General features: G+C 45.3%; 1 protein-coding gene across 3 annotated transcripts in view; it reads left to right on the forward strand.

Moving 5' to 3' along the window:
- The window catches only part of LOC128697714 (inositol-trisphosphate 3-kinase homolog), a 212,858-nt gene that overhangs the window by 33,203 nt on the left and 154,655 nt on the right, over positions 1 to 25,000 (forward strand). Inside the window, exon 1 of one of the 3 annotated variants that reach the window (XM_053789569.2) lies at positions 3,024 to 3,228. The exons of 1 other annotated variant lie outside the window; for it this stretch is intronic. In XM_053789569.2, coding sequence (XP_053645544.1) covers positions 3,109 to 3,228 — 120 coding nt within the window. In that variant the 5' untranslated portion in view covers positions 3,024 to 3,108. Of the gene's footprint in view, positions 1 to 3,023; positions 3,229 to 9,443; positions 9,590 to 25,000 lie in introns of those variants that run through there. One more of the 3 variants, XM_053789571.2, reaches the window with a different exon arrangement.

Consider the following 25,000-nt stretch of genomic DNA (forward strand, 5'->3'; position numbering starts at 1 on the left):
GGCCCAGCGACAGTATGAAAACGACATAGCATCGAAAGTCAAATCTGACCCGAAACTGCTGTATAGCCACATTAGGAGGAAGACAACAGTCAAGGACCAGGTGATAAGGCTGAGGAAAGAAGGTGGAGAACTCACAAGAAACGATCAAGAGGTATGTGAGGAGCTCAACATGAGATTTAAGGAAGTATTTACAGTAGAGACAGGAAGGCCTCTGGGGGGACAGACCAGATGGGGACACCAACAAGGAATACACCAACAAGTGTTGGACGACATACATACAGATGAGGAGGAGGTGAAGAAACTGCTAAGGGACATCGATACCTCAAAGGCAATGGGACCGGACATCTCCCCGTGGGTCCTTAGAGAGGGAGCAGATATGTTGTGCGTGCCACTTACCACAATCTTCAACACGTCCCTGGAAACTGGGCAACTACCTGAGGTATGGAAGACGGCAAATGTAGTTCCCATTTTTAAAAAAGGAGACAGAAAAGAGGCACTAAACTATAGACCTGTGTCATTGACGTGTATAGTATGCAAAGTTATGGAGAAGATTATCAGGAGGAGAGTGGTACAGCACCTGGAACGGAACAAGAGTATAAATGCTAACCACACGGATTCATGGAAGGCAAATCCTGTGTCGCAAACCTTCTGGAGTTTTATGATAAAATAACAGAAGTAAGACACGAGAGAGAGGGGTGGGTTGATTGCATCTTCTTGGACTGCAAGAAGGCCTTTGACACAGTTCCTCACAAGAGATTAGTGCAGAAGCTAGAGGATCAGGCGCATATAACAGGAAGGGCACTGCAATGGTACGTAATGATGTATCACAGTGGGCACCTGTGGCAAGCGGGGTCACACAGGGGTCGGTCCTAGGACCATTGCTATTTTTGGTATATGTGAACGACATGATGGAAGGGTTAGACTCAGAAGTGTCCCTGTTTGCAGATGATGTGAAGTTAATGAGGAGAATTAAATCAGATGAGGACCAGGCAGGACTTCAAAGAGACCTGGACGGACTGGACACCTGGTTCAGTAAATGGCTTCTCGAATTTAATCCTGGCAAATGCAAAGTCATGAAGATAGGGGAAGGGCACAGAAAACCACAGAGTATAGGCTAGGTGGCCAAAGACTGCAAACCTCACTCAAGGAGAAAGATCTTGGGGTGAGTATAACACCGAGCATGTCTCCGGAAGCACACATCAACCAGATAACTGCTGCAGCATATGGGGGCCTGGCAAACCTGAGAACAGCATTCCGATACCTTAGTAAGGAATCGTTCAAGACACTGTACACCGTGTATGTCAGGCCCATACTGGAGTATGCAGCACCTGTTTGGAACCCGCACTTGATCAAGCACGTCAAGAAACTAGAGAAAGTACAAAGGTTTGCGACAAGGTTAGTTGCAGAGCTAAGGGGAATGTCCTATGAAGAAAGATTAAGGGAAATCGGCCTGACGACACTGGAGGACAGGAGGGTCAGGGGAGACATGATAACGACATATAAAATACTGCGTGGAATAGACAAGGTGGACAAAGACAGGATGTTCCAGGGAGGGGACACAGAAACAAGAGGCCACAGTTGGAAGTTGAAGACACAAATGAGTCAGAGAGATATTAGGAAGTATTTCTTCAGTCATAGAGTTGTAAGGCAGTGGAATAGCCTAGAAAATGACGTAGTGGAGGCAGGAACCATACACAGTTTTAAGACGAGGTTTGATAAAGCTCATGGAGCGGGGAGAGAGAGGACCCAGTAGCAACCGGTGAAGAGGCGGGGCCAGGAGCTAAGACTCGACTCCTGCAACCACAAATAGGTGAGTACACACACACAAACATACACACACACACACACACACACACACACACACACACACACACACACACACACACACACACACAGTGTATGGTTGTTACATTGTAGTAATACCAGCAGTGTTATGTTACATTGTTCTCTATGACAGTCACATTACAGTAATGGTATACAGTAACCACCTGTACAACACCTGGGTGTGTCTGCTTGAAGTCGTTTCGCCCATCAGTGGCGTTATTAATTAATTACAGAGACGTGAAGTCTGAGTTCCGCATCATGTACTGACTTAAAATTTAATCTTTGGCGGGCGAAACGTCTTCAGATAAAGATAGCCAGATATTGCACAAGTCCTGTTGTAATGGCAGCTGTATGATACAACAACACCTGGGAATCTTGGTACGCAGAACACTTCCTATAACTCGCTTCTTTTAAGTTCTGACCTATATCTTGGGCACGACACACTGCTACTGGTGAGTCCCGCCCACCTCTGAGGTGACTTCAACTACTGCACCTCATCTGACTCAGGTATATAAGAGCTCATTTTCCAGGCTGAGGGACTGATTACCTTATGTTCCACTGTCTTCTGTGTATAGTTCTGTAAGGCTGGGGGACTGATTACCTTATGTTCCACTGTCTTCTGTGTATAGTTCTGTAAGGCTGGGGGACTGATTACCTTATGTTCCACTGTCTTCTGTGTATAGTTCTGTAAGGCTGAGGGACTGATTACCTTATGTTCCACTGTCTTCTGTGTATAGTTCTGTAAGGCTGAGGGACTGATTACCTTATGTTCCACTGTCTTCTGTGTATAGTTCTGTAAGGCTGGGGGACTGATTACCTTATGTTCCACTGTCTTCTGTGTATAGTTCTGCAAGGCTGGGGGACTGATTCCCTCATCTACTTGTCATCGTATATAATATTTGTATTGAACTGATAAAGCCACTGGTTGGCGAAACGTCTTCAACTAAAGATATATATGTGTCTACGTCCTCACAGTTACATTATGGGAAAACCAGGTATGAGGTTAAGAGGAAATATGATCACAACATACAGGATACTGAGATGCATGAATGATGAAGGTTGGTAGCAGGAGGAGGGTGGAGGATTGAGCTGGAAAATGAATGCCAGCCACAAATATATAAGAAAGACCATGTTGAAGGTGGGGTAGTGTGAGTTTAAGACGCTGGTGGAGGTGCTGGTGCTGGTGAACGTTATACATGCATACATACATGCATACATAAATGCGTACATATATACATACATGATGCAGATATAACTACCTCATTATACACCGCTTGTTTAGTCATGTATAACATGCCACCATTACTGTCTGTGAGTACCAGTAGCCCAGGAGATGGAGCTCAACACTTTTACACGGCTCAGAGGAGGAGCCGAAGAGATGGAAGTCAACTCCTTTACACACACGTAAGTACAGAGCCTAGACTAACTCCGTGAGGAACCTAAAGTATGTTTACGGGGGTCAGCGCCCCCGCGACTCGTTCCCAGACCAGACCTGCTGGATCAAGGCTTGATCAACTAAACTGTTAAGAACATCTGTGGCCACACCTGACTTGCGGACAGGTCATGTTCACGTCACGTTTACATAGTGTTAAGCATGACATGGATTAAGTCACATGTACAATAGTTAGGTATCTTTATTGTTGAAACGTTTCGCCTACACAGTGGGCTTCATCAGTCAGAAACAAGAGGCAGCAGATGTAATAGTTAAATGATGTAATCAGTCCATCAACTAATATTGGTAGAATTACCGACAATATGTAAAGTAAAACGACACAAGTGCAACTAATGTGACCATTTATTGTGGCAACGTTTCGCTCTCCAGGAGCTTTATCACGCTGCTACGTAACGGCTTGATAAAGCTCCTGGAGAGCGAAACGTTGCCACAATAAAATGTCACATTAGTTGCATTTGTGTCCTTTTACATAACTAAGGTAATTATTTAAAATTACCGACCTCTGAGAGCTTACATGTGTGTTGTGATCCAGTAGGTTGTTGCTGCTTGACACCTCACTCAGTTAGGTCGACTACAAAAGCATTTTGAAAGCACTGAAGTTAAAATAGATGAATAAGACACATGTGCAACACTTGGCTATCTTGATTGTGACGATATTTCGCCAAGCAGTGCCTTCATGAATCCAATATAGAGAATTAATAAACCCACTGATGGGCGAAACGTCTCCACGCTGAAGATATCCAAGTATTGCCCATGTATCTTAGATACTTGTTGCTTTTATAAACCACTAATATAAAACACAGTTTACAGTTTTAAGATAAAAGGCAGTCGTAAACTGGGAAACAGTTGTAAACCTGGAGTCATGTGTGCAGCGGTCTTGTAAGGTGATGTGAGGGCGAGTGTGTGCAGGATGGTGTGTGGGGTGAGGCTTCGCAGATGTCTTGAGGTTGCAACAACCTAATTGTGTCTGCGGGGGGGTTGAGTCGTGGCTCTTGGGAACTCCTTCATTCTTTCAGTAACTGTTGTAGCTTGCTTTCTCGTGTTGGGGATCTCTCTCTGTTCTTATTGTCGGGTTTGTTTTTTGAATTGTGGGGGTGTGGTGGCTGTGGGGAAGGTGTAGCTGTGTGGGTGGTTGTGAGGAAGGTGTGGCTTTGTGGGTGATTGTGGGGGAGGTGTGGCTGTGTGGGTGGTTGTGGGGAAGGTGTGGCTTTGTGGGTGGTTGTGGGGAAGGTGTGGCTGTGTGGGTGGTTGTGGGGAAGGTGTGGCTGTGTGGGTGGTTGTGGGGAAGGTATAGCTGTGTGGGTGGTTGTGGGGAAGGTGTGACTGTGTGGGTGGTTGTGGGGAAGGTATAGTTGTGTGGATGGTTGTGAGGAAGGTGTGGTTGTGGGGAAGGTGTGGCTTTGTGGGTGATCATGGTTGGGGGAGGAGTGTTTGTTGTCACGGTTTGGTTACAAAGGTTGTTGTTGTGATTATATGGGTGGGTGGGTGTGGTTGTTTAGAGCTTCTTATTATGGTTATATCCATGGTTGTAGTTGTAGGGTTGTAGTTACGTACGTCAAAACACAGTTCAACATCTCTTAACAAAATCCCCGTGTCTGCCAGTGAAGGCTCAAGCCAGGGGCACAGAGTTTAGCATCTTCTCTGGGTACATTTAACCTACCTTAATTGTGTATACACAGATCAGTCAGCCGCACAAGTCAGTTAGTTAGCTTAATATGTTTATTATGCACCCCATACCCATCCTGTGGGCGGTAGTCAAAAGATTACAGAGGTACATAATGGGTCCAGGGACTGGACCCCAAAGTTTTGATAGCTGAACAGATTACAAAGGTAATGAATCATCTACACGTCTATACCTCATGGTTACAATCATGAACAAATTACAAAGTAATGAGCCATTCACACGTCCACACCCGGTCACAATTGTAATGAGTTATAAGTATAAATATTAATTGGGTCACACACACACACACACACACACACACACACACACATACACACACACACACACACACACACACACACACACACACACACACACACACACACACACACACACACACACAAGCAAGTCAGTTAACCAGTCAAGGTTGCTTGGTTAACAAGCGCTTAAGTTGCCCCGTCTTCTTCCTTCAAGACTACCGACTACACGAGGGTCAATAAGGCTACACGTAAGCTGTTCACCACCAGTTAAGACTACTTTAATACCTACAATGGGGAATACAGTACACTCTCTGTATATACACTGAGAAACAGTACCAGGTTACTGTGATAAACACTGTCAGGTTTGATGGATGGAGGTGATTGTGCTGTAAATTGTGTAGAAACCGACAAGTTGAGGAATGCGACACTTGTGCAACATTTGGGACTCTTTATTGTGGAAACATTTCGCCAACCAGTGGCTTCTTCAGTCCAGTAGAGAGAAGAAAGGTGGAAGATGAGGAGTTTGAGGTAATGAGTCCCCCAGACTGGAGTCGATGTGTTCAGCTTGTCAGTCTTGACATTGATGAACTGAACACATCGACTCCAGGGACTGAATTACCTCGAACTCCTCTGTAGTGGACTGAAGACACCACTGGCTGGCGAAACGTTTCCTCAGTAAAGGATGGATATTGAAAACATTCAAGGCAAGAGATGCCAAGCCAGTGATGACCCTTTTTAAATCACTTGTTCTCTCTAGGCTGAAATACTGTTGTACATTAACATCTCCATTCAGGGAAGGTGAAATTGCAGATCTAGAGAGTGTACAGAGATCCTTTACTGCACATATAAGTTTCATCAAACACCTTAACTACTGGGAACGCTTGGAAGCACTTAACTTGTACTCATTGGAGCGCAGGCGAGAGAGATACGTACATCATAATCTACACCTGGATGATCCTGGAGGGACTGGTCCCTAATCTGCACACAGAAATCACTCCCTACGAAAACAAAAGACTTGGCAGGCGATGCAACATACCCCAGTAAAAAGTAGGGGCGCCCAAGTCTGTTCAACAGCCTCCCACCAACCATAAGAGGAATTACTAATAGACCCCTGGTTGTCTTCAAGAAGAGGCTGGACAGATACCTAAAGTCAATGCTGGATCAGCCGGACTGTGGTTCGTACGTTGGACTACGTGCGGCCAGCAGTAACAGCCTGGTGGATCAGGCCCTGATCCACTAAGAGGCCTGGTCATGGACCGGGCCTCTGGGACGTTGATCCCCGGAATACCCTCCATGTAGATTCCAGGTAAGTGTCTCATGATGGTGGGAGACATGAAACATCCAGGGAGGTACTACCCTCCCCTCGAACAAATGGGCTGTGGAAGCCTGTTAAATGTTGTGCACTCTGGTATAGTGCATTCTTCCTGCAAATAATCAGTATTTGTAAGGAGAAGCGTTAAATTTGTACGGTTCACGCGGTTGATGGGAATGGGGTGCATTTGGTTTAATGCATTTAAGGATAGGGTAGATCCTGTTGATTGTTGGTTGACTGAGAGTTTCTCTCTCTCTCTCTCTCTCTCTCTCTCTCTCTCTCTCTCTCTCTCTCTCTCTCTCTCTCTCTCTCTCTCTCTCTCTCTCTCTCTCTCTCTCGCTTATCTTGTCCATGATTTATGTCCTGGACGCTCAATTGAACAGAAGTTGAGGTTGATGAGTGGTTGAGTGAAGTGTTTGTGGTGGCGCCTGTGTGTTTGATGGTCCAAGTGTGTTGTTGGTGCTTCTGGTCCCTCTGTAAGGGATTGTTGGTACCTGTCAAGTGTGGTGGTGTTGGTACCTGGTACCTCAGTAGTGTGTTGTTGGTGCCTGTGTTCGGTACTCCCTGTACCTCTGTTCGTTGCTCCTGGCACCTGTAAAGTGTGGAAATATAAACACTTAAGCTGTATAATGGGATCTTTTATTGACAACGTTTCGCCCACACAATAAGCGAAACGTTGTCAATAAGACATCACATTATACTGCTTATGTGTTTATATTTCCATTGTGTCGGTATTTTATACCATTTATTTACACCTGTAAAGTGTGGTGGTATTACTGCCTCAATAGTTTGTTGCTGGTGCCTCTGGTCCCTTGTGGTACCTTTGTTACGTGGTGGTAGTGGCGCCTGTGGTGGTAGTGGCGCCTGTGGTGGTGGCGAAGCATCAAGTTGAGTTAGGTCAGGAACACAACATGTCTCAGGAATTTGTGACAAAAAAAGTATGATGAGACTGGTCTAAAACATGTTTATTATAATTCATTTTATGATATTTATTTTTGGTGAGGAGGAGACAAGAGGAAGAGGATTAGAGAAGAATAATAAGCAATAGAGAGGAGTATTGAAGCTAGAATGAGAAGAGAAAGATTAATAAATGAAAGTTTATAATCATCAGTAAGAGAGAAGTGGAAAAGAAGAGAAAGAGGAGGTAGAAAAGACAGAGAAAATATGAGAAAGATGAGACAGAGAAAGTATATGAGAAAGAAGAGAGATAAGATATATCAGAAAGAAGATGTATGAAAAAGACGAGACAGAGAAGATATATCAAAAAGAAGAGACAGAAATCATACCACGGGCCTGGTTAGAACCCACTGTCAGAGAGTCTCAAAATTCCAGACCGTCGCGTTAGCCACTGGACCAGCTAGCCACAATAAGATTCGTCCAACTAGGTATATTTCTACACCATAGGAAAGTTAGCATAGGCACCACTGTCACCACAAATGCAAGTTTTTACAGACTAATCTCCCGCTAGCGTGGCAGTGACGAACTCTAGCTCAAGTCCCCTCAAAGGCGTCAACATGACTCACGAAATCGTAATGACACGATTGCAAACAAACCGTGGTATGGTTTGTTTGCAGTCGCGTCGTTACGATTTCGTGAATTATGTTGACGGCTTTGAGGGAACTTGAGCTAGGGTTCATCACTACCACGCTAGCGGGAGATTCGTCTGTAAAAACTTGTATTTGTGGTCACAGTAGTGCCTATGCTAACCTGTTCTCAAAACTACACAAGTGTTTAGCTTCAGTGACGCTACTCAGGAGTTTGTTCCACTCATCAACAACTCCATTACTAAACCGCTGTATTTTCACTGGGAGTATTTTGCACCGCCTGATGAGGCTCGATGCTTCAAGCAGTAAATCTCGAGGTGCTTCAAGTATTCCCAGTAATTTAGGTGCTTGACTTAATTTATACTGGCAGTGAATGTTCTCCATGTTCTCCAAATGGATATGTATACTGACAGTGAATGTTCAATTAAAGTTTTCCAGACGTACATGAATGGTATACAATACCGACAGTTTGAAGAATTAGACACATATGCAACATCTGGGTATTATTATTTGTAGATGTTTCGCCAACCAGTGGCTTTATCAGTACCAGGACATGACGCGAAGAATGCAGAATTATATACAAAAGATGAGGTAATCAATCCCTCAGTCTTAAAGTTGATGAAGAGCATCGTAGTCTTAAAGTCTACGATGTTGAGGGACTGATTACCTCATCTATTGTATATAACTCTACGTTCTTCACATTATGTCCTTGTTGGTAGGTAAGATACATGGGCAACAGTTAGGCAACTTAATTCCGAAACGTTTCACCTACACAGTAGGCTTCTTCAGTCGAGTACAAAAGTAGGCAGGAGCAGTAGAGATGTGAAGACGGTGTAATCAGTCCATCACCCTTGTAGTCAGAGATTTGAGGTTGTCAGTCCCTCAGCCTGGAGAAGAGTTCTGTTCCATAGTCTGAAACAAACTGTGTAGGCGAAACGTTTCGGAATTAAGTTGCCTAACTGCTGCTCATGTGTCTTACCTACCAACCTGTCGGTATTGTATACCATTTTAATATTCATTGTGTCCTTGTATTGCACTGATAAAGCCACTGGATAGCGAAACGTCTACGAAGATACCCAGATATTGCACATGTGTAAAATTCTTTATCTTCATGTTCTCCAGATCTGTAGTTCAACCGTCTTCAAAGGGGCTGTCAGTGTACAGGATTTCCCGGTGAATGCGAGAAATAACTCAATGTCAAAGTGATGCGTCTGAAATACCATTGTCAGGATTTTCAGAAGATCGGGAGACAACTTTAACATGTGAGGCGCCTGGTATATTGAGGTGGTCGTCTCACAACCTTGTCTTGAGTTAAGAAAATGGAGCAATTTTAGGTATTGCTGTGATTACTGAGGTACAGTGAGAGACTGGTGTCGTGGGTGTTATGGTGACACTGCTGGTCTCTCAGTCTCAAGCACGCTGCCAACACTAACAGTGTGCTTGTTAGTGGCTCTCAAGAAGCAAATTCAACCATTTTGACAGCGTGGGAGTAGGCTCGTGCCCCCTACCAACACCAACAGCATGGTTTTACCGGTATGTACCAGCAAGAAGAGCCAGATCAGTGCTAGTTGCTGTCGTCATAACTATCTACCTGGAGGGTATTCCTGGGATCAACGCCCTCGCGGCCCGGTCCATGACCAGGCCTCTTGGTGGATCAGTTCCTGATCAACCAGGCTGTTACTGCTGGCCGCACGTAGTCCAACGTACGAATCACAGCCCGGCTGATCAGGTACTGACTTTAGGTATCTGTCCAGCTCCCTCTTGAAGACAACCAGGGGTCTATTGGTAATTCCTCTTATGGCTGGTGGGAGGCTGTTGAACAGTCTTGGGCCCCGGACACTTACTGTGTTTCTCTTGGTGTACTAATGGCGCCCCTACTTTTTACTGGGGTATGTTGCATCGCCTGCCAAGTCTTTTGCTTTCGTAGGGAGTGATTTCTGTGCGCAGATTAGGGACCAGTCCCTCCAGGATCTTCCTGGTATAGATTATGATACATCTCTCTCGCCTGCGCTCCATTGAGTACAAGTCAAGTGCTTCCAAGCGTTCCCAGTAGTTAAGGTGTTTGATGGAACTTATATGTGCAGTAAAGGTTCTCTATACACTCTCTAGATCTGCAATTTCACCTTCCCTGAATGGAGATGTTAATGTACAACAGTATTTCAGCCTAGAGAGAACAAGTGATTTAAAAAGGGTCATCACTGGCTTGGCATCTCTTGTCTTGAATGTTCTCATTATCCATCCTGTCTTAATAACCCAGGGTTATCACCTAGAGAAAAACCAAGTACCTATTTACGGTTAGGTAAACATGGGCAGGTATAAGGAGACCAGCATCCAGGTACCTATGTACTTTTAGGTAAACATGGGTAGCAGCTGTAAGGGGACCAGCATTCAGGTACCCAATTACTTCTAAGTAAACCTGGGGCAGCAGGTGTAAGGAGACCAGCATCCAGGTACCTATTTATCTCTAGGTAAACATGGGTAATATATGTAAGGAAACTAGCATCCGGGTACCTATTTACTTCTAGGTAAACATGGGTAGCATATGTAAGGAAACTAGCATCCAGGTACCTATTTAGGTAAACATTGGCATCAAGTGTAAGGAGACTTAACGTCCACAGGTAATTTTTCGTCCTGTAAGTTTTCCTTTGCACCTTAAGTGGCTGGGTGTGAGACCAGGTCACTGTACCGTAGAAGGTGGCAGACTAGTGGTCAAAACCAGTGACATAAACATAGTCTCTTAACACCACCTTGATGCTGGTGAGGGGCTCTTGATCTAGGGAATTGGATCTGTTCTCCAGTTCCCTGAATTAAACCTGAATACCTTCCACATCCCCTTCCCCAAGCGCTCAATAATCCTACGGGTTTAGCGCTTCCCCCTTGAGTATAATAATCTTAAGGAACAAAAAATGCGCTATACCGTGACTGGAACAGTAGATAAATAACCCGCACTCTCCTATGTACGGGCTGTTTGTGTATATAGTCTCTTATTTAACGATGTTTCCACTACCTCGAGGTTATGCTTCCACCCCTATGACGACGTTTCGCTCTGTCCTGGACCATCGTCAGATCACAAGTCACAGGCTGGTCCGAAACGTGCGGGTTTTTGTTGAATTGCCCGAGTCACGGTACTGTGTTGAAACCGACAACCGAAAAGTTGATAAATGAGACACTTGTGAAAGATTTGGGTATCTTTAATCTGGAAACGTTTCACCAACCATTGGCTTCTTTAGTCCAATGCAGAGAAAGGTGGAAGATTAGGAGGACTCTGAAGTAATCAATCCCTGAACCTTGAGTCGATGTGTTTACTCCATCAGTCTAGATAAAGGTGATTTATATTGTACTGTCTGCATAAATAACTCATTACTATGATGACCAGATATAAACATATAAATAGTTCATTACCACTGTAACTTGTTCAGATATCAAAACTTTGGGGTCCAGCTCCTGGATCCATTATGTACCTCTGTAATATTTTGACTACCACCCACACCATGAGTGTGGAGTGCATAATCAAGATATTAAGAGGCGCCTAAGTTTCCCTGTCTCCTAATATCATGTTTATTTTTCCACTATAATCTACCTTATCCATAATTACTATCACATTTGCTTTGCTTTCGTAAGGTGAAGTCCAGGATCTTTCCTTAATTCATGGTATAACTTAATAAAATATTTGAGGACAAGTGTGTTCTAGGGGTCTGAGCTTTGATCTATAACACAATTGTTCTCAAAGATTTGTTAAGTTATACCAGATCCTGGACTTCACCTTACGAAACAGACAAAGCAAATGCTATAATAATTATGGACAAGGTAGATTATAGGGGTAAAATAACATATTAGAAGACAGGGGAACTGATGTGTCCCTTAAACTAACTGTTGTACTCTAGGGCATTTTCATGGTCCTACCCTGGGCAGGTTCGCTGAGTGCCATGGAGGGTTCAGGTATTTCCCCACAAGACACTGGTGACAGGGCAGTGTGGACTTACTGACACTCAGACACTAGACGCCTCAGAGTGGACGCTTCAGTCAAACTCTTGACCTCTTGGAGGTGAACTCAGCCGGTGTTTGGAGTAATCTCAAGTGAGAGGGAGGAAGAGAAAACCGGAGGGAGGGAGTAGGCAAAATGAAGAAGAGATTTAGGGGGGAAGAATAACGTAGAAAGGAAAAGGAGGACTTAGAAAGGAAGAGAAGGAATCAGAAAGGAAGATAGGGACTTAGTAAGTGTCATCAAACAGTTGGAAGTGTCAGTTAGTATGTCTTTCACATACTGTGTAAAATCTCTGAAATGACCAAGTGTTGTGTGACGCACGTGTGTGTGTGTGTGTGTGTGTGTGTGTGTGTGTGTGTGTGTGTGTGTGTGTGTGCTCACCTAGCTGTGTTTACACTGGTTGTTTCACAACTGGTTCCTGCTTTTTATCCAATAGTTTCACTGATCTGTGGCCTCGAGGGCGCAATCATACCCACCCTTGAAGCTGTGTATAGTGTTTGCCTCCAGCACCTCTTTACCTACTACATTCCACTTACTCATCATTCGAAGGCTGAAAGGGTACTTCTTAACCCTATATCTCCTCTTCGTCTTAAGGTGCCACCAGTGTACCCTGCCTCCAGCTTGATGTGATCGTGTTCAACTCCTCTTTCTGTCTTCTAGGGTTGTTACTTCCAGCTCCTCAGATCTCTCCTAATAACCCACTTCCCTCAGGCCTTGCACCAGTTTTGTTGCAAACATTTGGATTTTTTCTACTTCATATTCTCGATCATGTCGGAGCTCCATTTTGAACCTAACGTACATTGTGCATTACGTCATTATATTAAATAGTCTTGTATATACTACATATGTTATATACCCCCTCTGTACTTTATATACTTAGGATGGTACGTCTGGAGAAATATTTAATGTCAGATCTACTTGCATCTCTCTTCTCAGATTGTTCAGAGTCTGGTCTCGTTACACCTTCTCGTGTGTGTGTGTGTGTATATGTGTGTGTGTGTGTGTGTTATCTTACTGGTTGTCAAAGGCACTTGTCGACAGAAACTTGGCCTGTGTGTTTGTGTTTATGTGTGTACTCGCCTATCTGTGGTTGCAGGAGTCGATTCACAACACCCGGTTCCCTCTTCGCTGGTCGCTAGTGTGTGTGTGTGTGTGTGTGTGTGTGTGTGTGTGTGTGTGTGTGTGTGTGTGTGTGTGTGTGTGTGTGTGTGTGTGTGTGTGTGTGTGTGTGTGTGTGTGTGTGTGTGTGTGTGTGTCCTTCAGGAGGCCACTACACCAGCCACTTCTGGTCCACAGTTGCGTAATGTTTACATAAGAGATATCCTCTCTTGTTGCCTGTTGCCTTGTTGTTTGCTGCTGTTTTGCTTGTTGCTTGCTTTTGTCTTGCTTGTTGCTGCTGTTTTGCTTGTTGCTTGCTGGTGTCTTGCTTGTTGCTTGCTGGTGTCTTGCTTGTTGCGTGCTAGTGTCTTGCTTGTTGCTTGCTAGTGTCTTGCTTGTTGCTTGCTAGTGTCTTGCTTGTTGCTTGCTAGTGTCTTGTTGCTTGCTAGTGTCTTGTTTGTTGCTTGCTGGTGTCTTGCTTGTTGCTTGCTAGTGTCTTGTTGCTTGCTGGTGTCTTGCTTGTTGCTTGCTAGTGTTTTGTTGCTTGCTGGTGTCTTGCTTGTTGCTTGCTAGTGTCTTGTTGCTTGCTAGTGTCTTGTTTGTTGCTTGCTGGTGTCTTGCTTGTTGCTTGCTGGTGTCTTGTTGCTTGCTGGTGTCTTGTTGCTTGCTAGTGTCTTGCTTGTTGCTTGCTAGTGTCTTGCTTGTTGCTTGCTGGTGTCTTGCTTGTTGCTTGCTAGTGTCTTGTTGCTTGCTAGTGTCTTGTTGCTTGCTGGTGTCTTGTTGCTTGCTGGTGTCTTGTTGCTTGCTGGTGTTTTGCTTGTTGCTTGCTAGTGTCTTGTTGGTGTCTTGCTTGTTGTTTGCTAGTGTCTTGTTGCTTGCTGGTGTCTTGCTTGTTGCTTGCTAGTGTCTTGTTGCTTGCTGGTGTCTTGTTGCTTGATAGTGTCTTGCTTGTTGCTTGCTAGTGTCTTGCTTGTTGTTTGCTAGTGTCTTGCTGGTTGCTTGCTAGTGTCTTGTTGCTTGCTGGTGTCTTGCTTGTTGTTTGCTAGTGTCTTGTTGCTTGCTAGTGTCTTGCTTGTTGCTTGCTAGTGTCTTGCTTGTTGTTTGCTAGTGTCTTGCTTGTTGCTTGCTGGTTGCTTGCTAGTGTCTTGTTGCTTGCTGGTGTCTTGCTTGTTGCTTGCTAGTGTCTTGCTTGTTGTTTGCTAGTGTCTTGCTTGTTGCTTGCTGGTGTCTTGTTGCTTGCTAGTGTCTTGTTGCTTGCTAGTGTCTTGCTTGTTGCTTGCTGGTGTCTTGCTTGTTGCTTGCTAGTGTCTTGTTGCTTGCTAGTGTCTTGCTGCTTGCTGGTGTCTTGTTGTTTGCTAGTGTCTTGCTTGTTGCTTGCTGGTGTCTTGCTTGTTGCTTGCTGGTGTCTTGCTTGTTGCTTGCTAGTGTCATGTTGCTTGCTGGTGTCTTGCTTGTTGCTTGCTGGTGTCTTGCTTGTTGCTTGCTAGTGTCTTGTTTGTTGCTTGCTAGTGTCTTGCTTGTTGCTTGCTAGTGTCTTGCTTGTTGCTTGCTAGTGTCTTGTTGCTTGCTAGTGTCTTGTTGCTTGCTGGTGTCTTGCTTGTTGCTTGCTGGTGTCTTGCTTGTTGCTTGCTGGTGTCTTGCTTGTTGCTTGCTGGTGTCTTGCTTGTTGCTTGCTGGTGTCTTGCTTGTTGCTTGCTCGTGTCTTGCTTGTTGCTTGCTGGTGTCTTGCTTGTTGCTTGCTAGTGTCTTGTTGCTTGCTGGTGTCTTGCTTGTTGCTTACTAGTGTCTTGTTGCTTGCTAGTGTCTTGTTGCTTGCTGGTGTCTTGTTGCTTGCTGGTGTCTTGTTGCTTGCTAGTGTCATGTTGCTTGCTGGTGTCTTGCTTGTTGCTTGCTAGTGTCTTGCTTGTTGCTTGCTGGTGTCTTGATTGTTGCTTGCTGGTTGCTTGCTTGTTGCTTGCTAGTATCTTGTTGCTTGGTGGTGTCTTGCTGGTTGCTTGCTTGTTGCTTGCTAGTGTCTTGTTGCTGGTGTCTTGCTGGTTGCTTGCTTGTTGCTTGCTAGTGTCTTGCTTGTTGCTTGCTAGTGTCTTGCTTGTTGCTTGCTAGTGTCTTGTTGCTTGCTAGTGTCTTGTTGCTTGCTAGTGTCTTGCTTGTTGCTTGCTGGTGTCTTGCTTGTTGCTTGCTAGTGTCTTGTTGCTTGCTAGTGTCTTGCTGCTTGCTGGTGTCTTGTTGTTTGCTAGTGTCTTGCTTGTTGCTTGCTGGTGTCTTGCTTGTTGCTTGCTGGTGTCTTGCTTGTTGCTTGCTAGTGTCATGTTGCTTGCTAGTGTCTTGTTTGTTGCTTGCTAGTGTCTTGCTTGTTGCTTGCTAGTGTCTTGCTTGTTGCTTGCTAGTGTCTTGTTGCTTGCTAGTGTCTTGTTGCTTGCTGGTGTCTTGCTTGTTGCTTGCTGGTGTCTTGCTTGTTGCTTGCTGGTGTCTTGCTTGTTGCTTGCTGGTGTCTTGCTTGTTGCTTGCTCGTGTCTTGCTTGTTGCTTGCTGGTGTCTTGCTTGTTGCTTGCTGGTGTCTTGCTTGTTGCTTGCTAGTGTCTTGTTGCTTGCTGGTGTATTGCTTGTTGCTTACTAGTGTCTTGTTGCTTGCTAGTGTCTTGTTGCTTGCTGGTGTCTTGTTGCTTGCTAGTGTCTTGTTGCTTGCTAGTGTCATGTTGCTTGCTGGTGTCTTGCTTGTTGCTTGCTAGTGTCTTGCTTGTTGCTTGCTGGTGTCTTGATTGTTGCTTGCTGGTTGCTTGCTTGTTGCTTGCTAGTGTCTTGTTGCTTGCTGGTGTCTTGCTTGTTGTTGGCTGGGGTCTTGCTTGTTGTTGGCTGGGGTCTTGCTTGTTGTTGGCTGGGGTCTTGCTTGTTGTTGGCTGGTGTCTTGCTTGTTGTTGGCTGGTGTCTTGCTTGTTGTTGGCTGGGGTCTTGCTTGTTGTTGGCTGGGGTCTTGCTTGTTGTTGGCTGGGGTCTTGCTTGTTGTTGGCTGGTGTCTTGCTTGTTGTTGGCTGGTGTCTTGCTTGTTGTTGGCTGGTGTCTTGCTTGTTGTTGGCTGGGGTCTTGCTTGTTGTTGGCTGGTGTCTTGCTTGTTGTTGGCTGGTGTCTTGCTTGTTGTTGGCTGGTGTCTTGCTTGTTGTTGGCTGGTGTCTTGCTTGTTGTTGGCTGGTGTCTTGCTTGTTGTTGGCTGGTGTCTTGCTTGTTGTTGGCTGGGGTCTTGCTTGTTGTTGGCTGGTGTCTTGCTTGTTGTTGGCTGGGGTCTTGCTTGTTGTTGGCTGGTGTCTTGCTTGTTGTTGGCTGGGGTCTTGCTTGTTGTTGGCTGGGGTCTTGCTTGTTGTTGGCTGGTGTCTTGCTTGTTGTTGGCTGGTGTCTTGCTTGTTGTTGCCTGGGGTCTTGCTTGTTGTTGGCTGGGGTCTTGCTTGTTGTTGCCTGGGGTCTTGCTTGTTGTTGGCTGGGGTCTTGCTTGTTGTTGCCTGGGGTCTTGCTTGTTGTTGCCTGGGGTCTTGCTTGTTGTTGGCTGGGGTCTTGCTTGTTGTTGCCTGGGGTCTTGCTTGTTGTTGGCTGGGGTCTTGCTTGTTGTTGCCTGAGGTCTTGCTTGTTGTTGGCTGGGGTCTTGCTTGTTGTTGGCTGGGGTCTTGCTTGTTGTTGGCTGGGGTCTTGCTTGTTGTTGGCTGGTGCCTTGCTTGTTGCTTGTTGGTGTCTTGCTTGTTGTTGGCTGGGGTCTTGCTTGTTGGCTGGTGTCTTGCTTGCGGGTGTCTTGCTTGTTGCTTGCTTGAGTGTGGTCTTAGTACCAAGTATCACTTGGTGTCACCAGAGCTGTGTACTACTGTGTTATACCAGTACATGACTACAGGGGTCGTGGCCCCCGCCACTAACTCTCACACTAAGCTTCTTCGTTGGGTCACGACGTCGTATTAACACGATTGCTAAACAATCCAGGTAATGGATGAGGTATGAACCCATGGCGAGTGAGTCGGAGATCTTGTGAAACGCACTGGCCTGGAGTTTTATGACACTCGCCATGGGTTCATACCTCACCCGTTCCGTGCTTTGTTTAGCAGTCTCTTTCTAGGTTCCCTGTTCACCCAAGTTGTTGGTGCACCCCGTGGGCAATACGTGTTAAGGGATGTTATATATGTGTGTTAATTCTGGTAACGTTGAATTAGATGTCCCATAGCTTGGTTAGTAGCGCACTCAACTCACACACAGGTTCATGGTTCGAGCCACCTTAATTAAGACACCTGTTGTCCATGTTCATCTAGCAGTGTGTTAGTCAACTGGTGTAGGTCGCATCCTGGGGAAAAAATTAACCTAATTTGCGGGAAATGCTCTGCGTAACAAGGTGCTTTGTACACAGTATGTGACTGATGTCAGCTATGGTCTGTATAAGTTGTACCATGTACTTGTAGAAATAAAAATGATTATTATATTACTTAAAGGTCTCATGATCCATGGTATTAGAGGCACCCTCTAGTTACCTATCATTCCCATACGGTTTTAGAGCTTCCTCAAAGTAGTTCCTTGTACGCTACTGTCTGATATGTTAGTGCGGGAGCGCTCAACCTGTATGGGTAATACAACGTCTGCTGGGTAATCATGTTTGATCCAGGGAAGGGTAGCTCTGGTTTCATGGATCAAGAACCCTTCACTAGGAGAGTAGAGAAGTTTGAAAAACCATGAGTTACATTACATAACACAGAGGATACCTGTATCCTCCTGTATCCAGCACCACTGTGTGTCTCAACTGTGTGTGCACGTGTCAACTGTGTGTGCACGTGTCAACTGTGCATACACGTGTCAACTGTGTGTACACGTGTGTGCACACGTGTCATGTGTACACGTGTGTGCACACGTGTCATGTGTACACGTGTGTGCACGTGTCACCTGTGTGTACACGTGTCATCTATGTGTACACGTGTGTGTATACGTGTCACCTGTGTGTACATGGCAGTATTCCCAGTGTTCAGTCTCTCGGTCTTGAAGTCAATTTTGAGGTGTTCAGTCCCTCACTCTTGATAGATCAATGTACAGCACAGACAAGTGGAAGCTTAGTGTACATTCTAGAACCAGAGATGAAGTGTGGGCGGTGGAGACGGCATCACAGGTGGGCGGGGCCCACTAGTGGAATCTAAGGTAAAAAGAAATAAACTCTTAGGAATCTGAAAGAAGTAAAAATTTCAAGACTAGTCTCAGTCTTTAAGACTCTTAGTCTCAATTAAATGACATTCAACAGAAAATATCTGTTAGTCAGTCCCTCAGAACAGTTGTTGAAACCAGAGACAGCAGAAGACTGAGAGCTGAGCGAGATGGTCATATTTGGGTTCATTTTAATACGGAAACAGAGTGGTGTGTTACTTTCGAAGACTTGAGGCGAGGAATTAATTAAGAGGCAGGTAAGTTCCTCCGTCTTCTAATAACATGTTCATTTTTCCACTATAATCTACCTTGTACATAATTACTATCACATTTACTTTGTCTGTTTCGTAAGGTGAAGTGCAGGATCTTTACTTAATTCATGGTATAACTTAATAAATATTTGAGGACAATTGTGTTGTAGAGGTCTGAGTTTCGCAACACAGTTGTCCTCAAATATTTGTTAAGTTATACCATGAATTAAGTAAAGATCCTGGACTTCACCTTACGAAACAGACAAAGTAAATGTGATAGTAATTATGTACAAGGTAGATTATAGTGGAAAAATGAACATGTTATTAGACGGAGGAACTTAGGTGCCTCTTAACCTCGCTGCTTCCAATACACACGAGTAAGGAAGTCTCGTTGCTGGCATGCTTGATCAGGGGGATGCTTCCCTCTTGTGTAGAGAAGGAGGGACAGAGGAAGGAGGAAGAAGGGTGTGATGGTGAAAGGTGGGGAAATGATACTGATCAGATTTAGAGTTATATGATGTGTAATTACTGCATTTACAAGTATATGGGAAGTGAGAAGAGTAAGGAGAGGGAGAGAATCTCCAACTTCATGCTGTTCACTATTTGTATATAATAACAAAAAAAGCTTTCAAATGAGCTGATGTAGGTAGCAGCTTTTAGCTTGTAAATAAAGTTAGGAATCCTTAACCTACCCTTGTAAAACCCTATGTAAAGATATATCGTCCCTTGGCAATATACCCTCCACAACATCACCCCCCCCCCCGCCACCCACCAAGAGGAGAATTATGAGAGTGATGGGGGGGAGAGGAGAGGTCCAGACAGCCAGGGTGCTAAAAATTTCTTTCTAACTCCCTAACAAGGTAACAACAAACAGTCTTACCCAGTTAGCACTGGATCTTGGTCTCTATGTTGACTGTGGCGTCAGGAGTAAGAATGAAGCTTGAAGGTAGGATGGAGGAAGCTTGAAGGTAGGATGAAGGAAACTTGAAGGTAGGATGAAGGAAGCTTGAAGGTAGGATGGAGGAAGCTTGAAGGTAGGATGAAGGAAACTTGAAGGTAGGATGAAGGAAGCTTGAAGGTAGGATGAAGGAAGCTTGAAGGTAGGATGAAGGAAGCTTGAAGGTAGGATGGAGGAAGCTTGAAGGTAGGATGAAGGAAACTTGAAGGTAGGATGAAGGAAGCTTGAAGGTAGGATGGAGGAAGCTTGAAGGTAGGATGAAGGAAACTTGAAGGTAGGATGAAGGAAGCTTGAAGGTAGGATGGAGGAAGCTTGAAGGTAGGATGAAGGAAACTTGAAGGTAGGATGAAGGAAGCTTGAAGGTAGGATGGAGGAAGCTTGAAGGTAGGATGAAGGAAGCTTGAAGGTAGGATGGAAGAAACTTGAAGGTAGGATGAAGGAAGCTTGAAGGTAGGATGGAGGAAGCTTGAAGGTAAGAATGAAGGAAGCTTGAAGGTAGGATGGAGGAAGCTTGAAGGTAGGATGGAGGAAGCTTGAAGGTAAGAATGAAGGAAGCTTGAAGGTAGGATGAAGGAAGCTTGAAGGTAGGATGGAGGAAGCTTGAAGGTAAGAATGAAGGAAGCTTGAAGGTAGGATGGAGGAAGCTTGAAGGTAGGATGGAGGAAGCTTGAAGGTAGGATGGAGGAAGCTTGAAGGTAGGATGAAGGAAGCTTGAAGGTAGGATGGAGGAAGCTTGAAGGTAAGAATGAAGGAAGCTTGAAGGTAGGATGGAGGAAGCTTGAAGGTACGATTGAGGAAACGAAGGTAGGATGAAGGAAGCTTGAAGGTAGGATGGAGGAAGCTTGAAGGTAGGATGAAAGAAGCTTGAAGGTAGGAGGAAAGAAGCTTGAAGGTAGGATGGAGGAAGCTTGAAGGTAATGAAGGAAGCTTGAAGGTAGGATGGAGGAAGCTTGAAGGTAGGATGGAGGAAGCTTGAAGGTAATGAAGGAAGCTTGAAGGTAGGATGAAGGAAGCTTGAAGGTAGGATGGAGGAAGCTTGAAGGTAGGATGAAGGAAACTTGAAGGTAGGATGAAGGAAGCTTGAAGGTAGGATGGAGGAAGCTTGAAGGTAGGATGAAGGAAACTTGAAGGTAGGATGAAGGAAGCTTGAAGGTAGGATGAAGGAAGCTTGAAGGTAGGATGAAGGAAGCTTGAAGGTAGGATGGAGGAAGCTTGAAGGTAGGATGAAGGAAACTTGAAGGTAGGATGAAGGAAGCTTGAAGGTAGGATGGAGGAAGCTTGAAGGTAGGATGAAGGAAACTTGAAGGTAGGATGAAGGAAGCTTGAAGGTAGGATGGAGGAAGCTTGAAGGTAGGATGAAGGAAACTTGAAGGTAGGATGAAGGAAGCTTGAAGGTAGGATGGAGGAAGCTTGAAGGTAGGATGAAGGAAGCTTGAAGGTAGGATGGAAGAAACTTGAAGGTAGGATGAAGGAAGCTTGAAGGTAGGATGGAGGAAGCTTGAAGGTAAGAATGAAGGAAGCTTGAAGGTAGGATGGAGGAAGCTTGAAGGTAGGATGGAGGAAGCTTGAAGGTAAGAATGAAGGAAGCTTGAAGGTAGGATGAAGGAAGCTTGAAGGTAGGATGGAGGAAGCTTGAAGGTAAGAATGAAGGAAGCTTGAAGGTAGGATGGAGGAAGCTTGAAGGTAGGATGGAGGAAGCTTGAAGGTAGGATGGAGGAAGCTTGAAGGTAGGATGAAGGAAGCTTGAAGGTAGGATGGAGGAAGCTTGAAGGTAAGAATGAAGGAAGCTTGAAGGTAGGATGGAGGAAGCTTGAAGGTACGATTGAGGAAACGAAGGTAGGATGAAGGAAGCTTGAAGGTAGGATGGAGGAAGCTTGAAGGTAGGATGAAAGAAGCTTGAAGGTAGGAGGAAAGAAGCTTGAAGGTAGGATGGAGGAAGCTTGAAGGTAATGAAGGAAGCTTGAAGGTAGGATGGAGGAAGCTTGAAGGTAGGATGGAGGAAGCTTGAAGGTAAGAATGAAGGAAGCTTGAAGGTAGGATGGAGGAAGCTTGAAGGTACGATGGAGGAAACTTGAAGGTAGGATGAAGGAAGCTTGAAGGTAGGTTGGAGGAAGATTGAAGGTAGGATGGAGGAAGCTTGAAGGTAGGATGGAGGAAGCTTGAAGGTAGGATGAAGGAAGCTTGAATGTAGGATGGAGGAAACCTGAAGGTAGGATGGAGGAAGCTTGAAGGTACGATGAAGGAAGCTTGAAGGTAGGATGGAGGACGCTTGAAGGTAGGATGGAGGAAACTTGAAGGTAGGATGAAGGAAGCTTGAAGGTAGGATGGAGGAAGCTTGAAGGTAGGATGGAGGAAGCTTGAAGGTAGGATGAAGGAAGCTTGAAGGTAGGATGGAGGAAGCTTGAAGGTACGATGGAGGAAACTTGAAGGTAGGATGAAGGAAGCTTGAAGGTAGGATGGAGGAAGCTTGAAGGTACGATGGAGGAAACTTGAAGGTAGGATGAAGGAAGCTTGAAGGTAGGATGGAGGAAGCTTGAAGGTAGGATGAAGGAAGCTTGAAGGTAGGATGGAGGAAGCTTGAAGGTAGGATGAAGGAAGCTTGAAGGTAGGATGGAGGAAGCTTGAAGGTAATGAAGGAAACTTGAAGGTAGGATGGAGGAAGCTTGAAGGTAGGATGGAGGAAGCTTGAAGGTAAGAATGAAGGAAGCTTGAAGGTAGGATGGAGGAAGCTTGAAGGTAGGATGGAGGAAACTTGAAGGTAGGATGAAGGAAGCTTGAAGGTAGGATAGAGGAAGCTTGAAGGTAGGATGGAGGAAACTTGAAGGTAGGATGAAGGAAGCTTGAAGGTAGGATGGAGGAAGCTTGAATGTAGGATGGAGGAAGCTTGAAGGTAGGATGAAGGAAGCTTGAAGGTAGGATGGAGGAAGCTTGAAGGTACGATGGAGGAAACTTGAAGGTAGGATGAAGGAAGCTTTAAGGTAGGATGGAGGAAGCTTGAAGGTAGGATGAAGGAAGCTTGAAGGTAGGATGAAGGAAGCTTGAAGGTAGGATGGAGGAAGCTTGAAGGTAGGATGGAGGAAGCTTGAAGGTAATGAAGGAAACTTGAAGGTAGGATGGAGGAAGCTTGAAGGTAGGATGGAGGAAGCTTGAAGGTAAGAATGAAGGAAGCTTGAAGGGAGGATGGAGGAAGCTTGAAGGTACGATGGAGGAAACTTGAAGGTAGGATGAAGGAAGCTTGAAGGTAGGATAGAGGAAGCTTGAAGGTAGGATGGAGGAAGCTTGAAGGTAGGATGAAGGAAGCTTGAATATAGGATGGAGGAAACCTGAAGGTAGGATGGAGGAAGCTTGAAGGTAGGATGAAGGAAGCTTGAAGGTAGGATGGAGGGAGCTTGAAGGTAGGATGGAGGAAACTTGAAGGTAGGATGAAGGAAGCTTGAAGGTAGGATGGAGGAAGCTTGAAGGTAGGATGGAGGAAGTTTGAAGGTAGGATGAAGGAAACTTGAAGGTAGGATGAAGGAAGCTTGAAGGTAGGATGGAGGAAGCTTGAAGGTAGGATGGAGGAAGCTTGAAGGTAGGATGGAGGAAGCTTGAAGGTAGGATGAAGGAAGCTTGAAGGTAGGATGGAGGAAGCTTGAAGGTAGGATGAAGGAAACTTGAAGGTAGGATGAAGGAAGCTTGAAGGTAGGATGGAGGAAGCTTGAAGGTAGGATGGAGGAAGCTTGAAGGTAGGATGAAGGAAACTTGAAGGTAGGATGAAGGAAGCTTGAAGGTAGGATGGAGGAAGCTTGAAGGTAGGATGAAGGAAGCTTGAAGGTAGGATGGAGGAAGCTTGAAGGTAGGATGAAGGAAACTTGAAGGTAGGATGAAGGAAGCTTGAAGGTAGGATGGAGGAAGCTTGAAGGTAGGATGGAGGAAGCTTGAAGGTAGGATGAAGGAAACTTGAAGGTAGGATGGAGGAAGCTTGAAGGTAGGATGAAGGAAGCTTGAAGGTAGGATGGAGGAAGCTTGAAGGTAGGATGAAGGAAGCTTGAAGGTAGGATGAAGGAAGCTTGAAGGTAGGATGGAGGAAGCTTGAAGGTAGGATGAAGGAAGCTTGAAGGTAGGATGAAGGAAACTTGAAGGTAGGATGGAGGAAGCTTGAAGGTAGGATGAAGGAAGCTTGAAGGTAGGAGGAAAGAAGATTGAAGGTAGGATGGAGGAAGCTTGAAGGTAATGAAGGAAGCTTGAAGGTAGGATGGAGGAAGCTTGAAGGTAGGATGGAGGAAGCTTGAAGGTAAGAATGAAGGAAGCTTGAAGGTAGGATGGAGGAAGCTTGAAGGTACGATGGAGGAAACTTGAAGGTAGGATGAAGGAAGCTTGAAGGTAGGTTGGAGGAAGATTGAAGGTAGGATGGAGGAAGCTTGAAGGTAGGATGGAGGAAGCTTGAAGGTAGGATGAAGGAAGCTTGAATGTAGGATGGAGGAAACCTGAAGGTAGGATGGAGGAAGCTTGAAGGTACGATGAAGGAAGCTTGAAGGTAGGATGGAGGACGCTTGAAGGTAGGATGGAGGAAACTTGAAGGTAGGATGAAGGAAGCTTGAAGGTAGGATGGAGGAAGCTTGAAGGTAGGATGGAGGAAGCTTGAAGGTAGGATGAAGGAAGCTTGAAGGTAGGATGGAGGAAGCTTGAAGGTACGATGGAGGAAACTTGAAGGTAGGATGAAGGAAGCTTGAAGGTAGGATGGAGGAAGCTTGAAGGTACGATGGAGGAAACTTGAAGGTAGGATGAAGGAAGCTTGAAGGTAGGATGGAGGAAGCTTGAAGGTAGGATGAAGGAAGCTTGAAGGTAGGATGGAGGAAGCTTGAAGGTAGGATGAAGGAAGCTTGAAGGTAGGATGGAGGAAGCTTGAAGGTAATGAAGGAAACTTGAAGGTAGGATGGAGGAAGCTTGAAGGTAGGATGGAGGAAGCTTGAAGGTAAGAATGAAGGAAGCTTGAAGGTAGGATGGAGGAAGCTTGAAGGTAGGATGGAGGAAACTTGAAGGTAGGATGAAGGAAGCTTGAAGGTAGGATAGAGGAAGCTTGAAGGTAGGATGGAGGAAGCTTGAAGGTAGGATGAAGGAAGCTTGAATGTAGGATGGAGGAAAGCTGAAGGTAGGATGGAGGGAGCTTGAAGGTAGGATGAAGGAAGCTTGAAGGTAGGATGGAGGAAGCTTGAAGGTAGGATGGAGGAAACTTGAAGGTAGGATGAAGGAAGCTTGAAGGTAGGATGGAGGAAGCTTGAATGTAGGATGGAGGAAGCTTGAAGGTAGGATGAAGGAAGCTTGAAGGTAGGATGGAGGAAGCTTGAAGGTACGATGGAGGAAACTTGAAGGTAGGATGAAGGAAGCTTGAAGGTAGGATGGAGGAAGCTTGAAGGTAGGATGAAGGAAGCTTGAAGGTAGGATGGAGGAAGCTTGAAGGTAGGATGAAGGAAGCTTGAAGGTAGGATGGAGGAAGCTTGAAGGTAGGATGGAGGAAG

Source organism: Cherax quadricarinatus, chromosome 68 (genome assembly GCF_038502225.1).
Source record: "Cherax quadricarinatus isolate ZL_2023a chromosome 68, ASM3850222v1, whole genome shotgun sequence".
Taxonomy (NCBI): Eukaryota; Metazoa; Arthropoda; class Malacostraca; order Decapoda; family Parastacidae; genus Cherax; species Cherax quadricarinatus.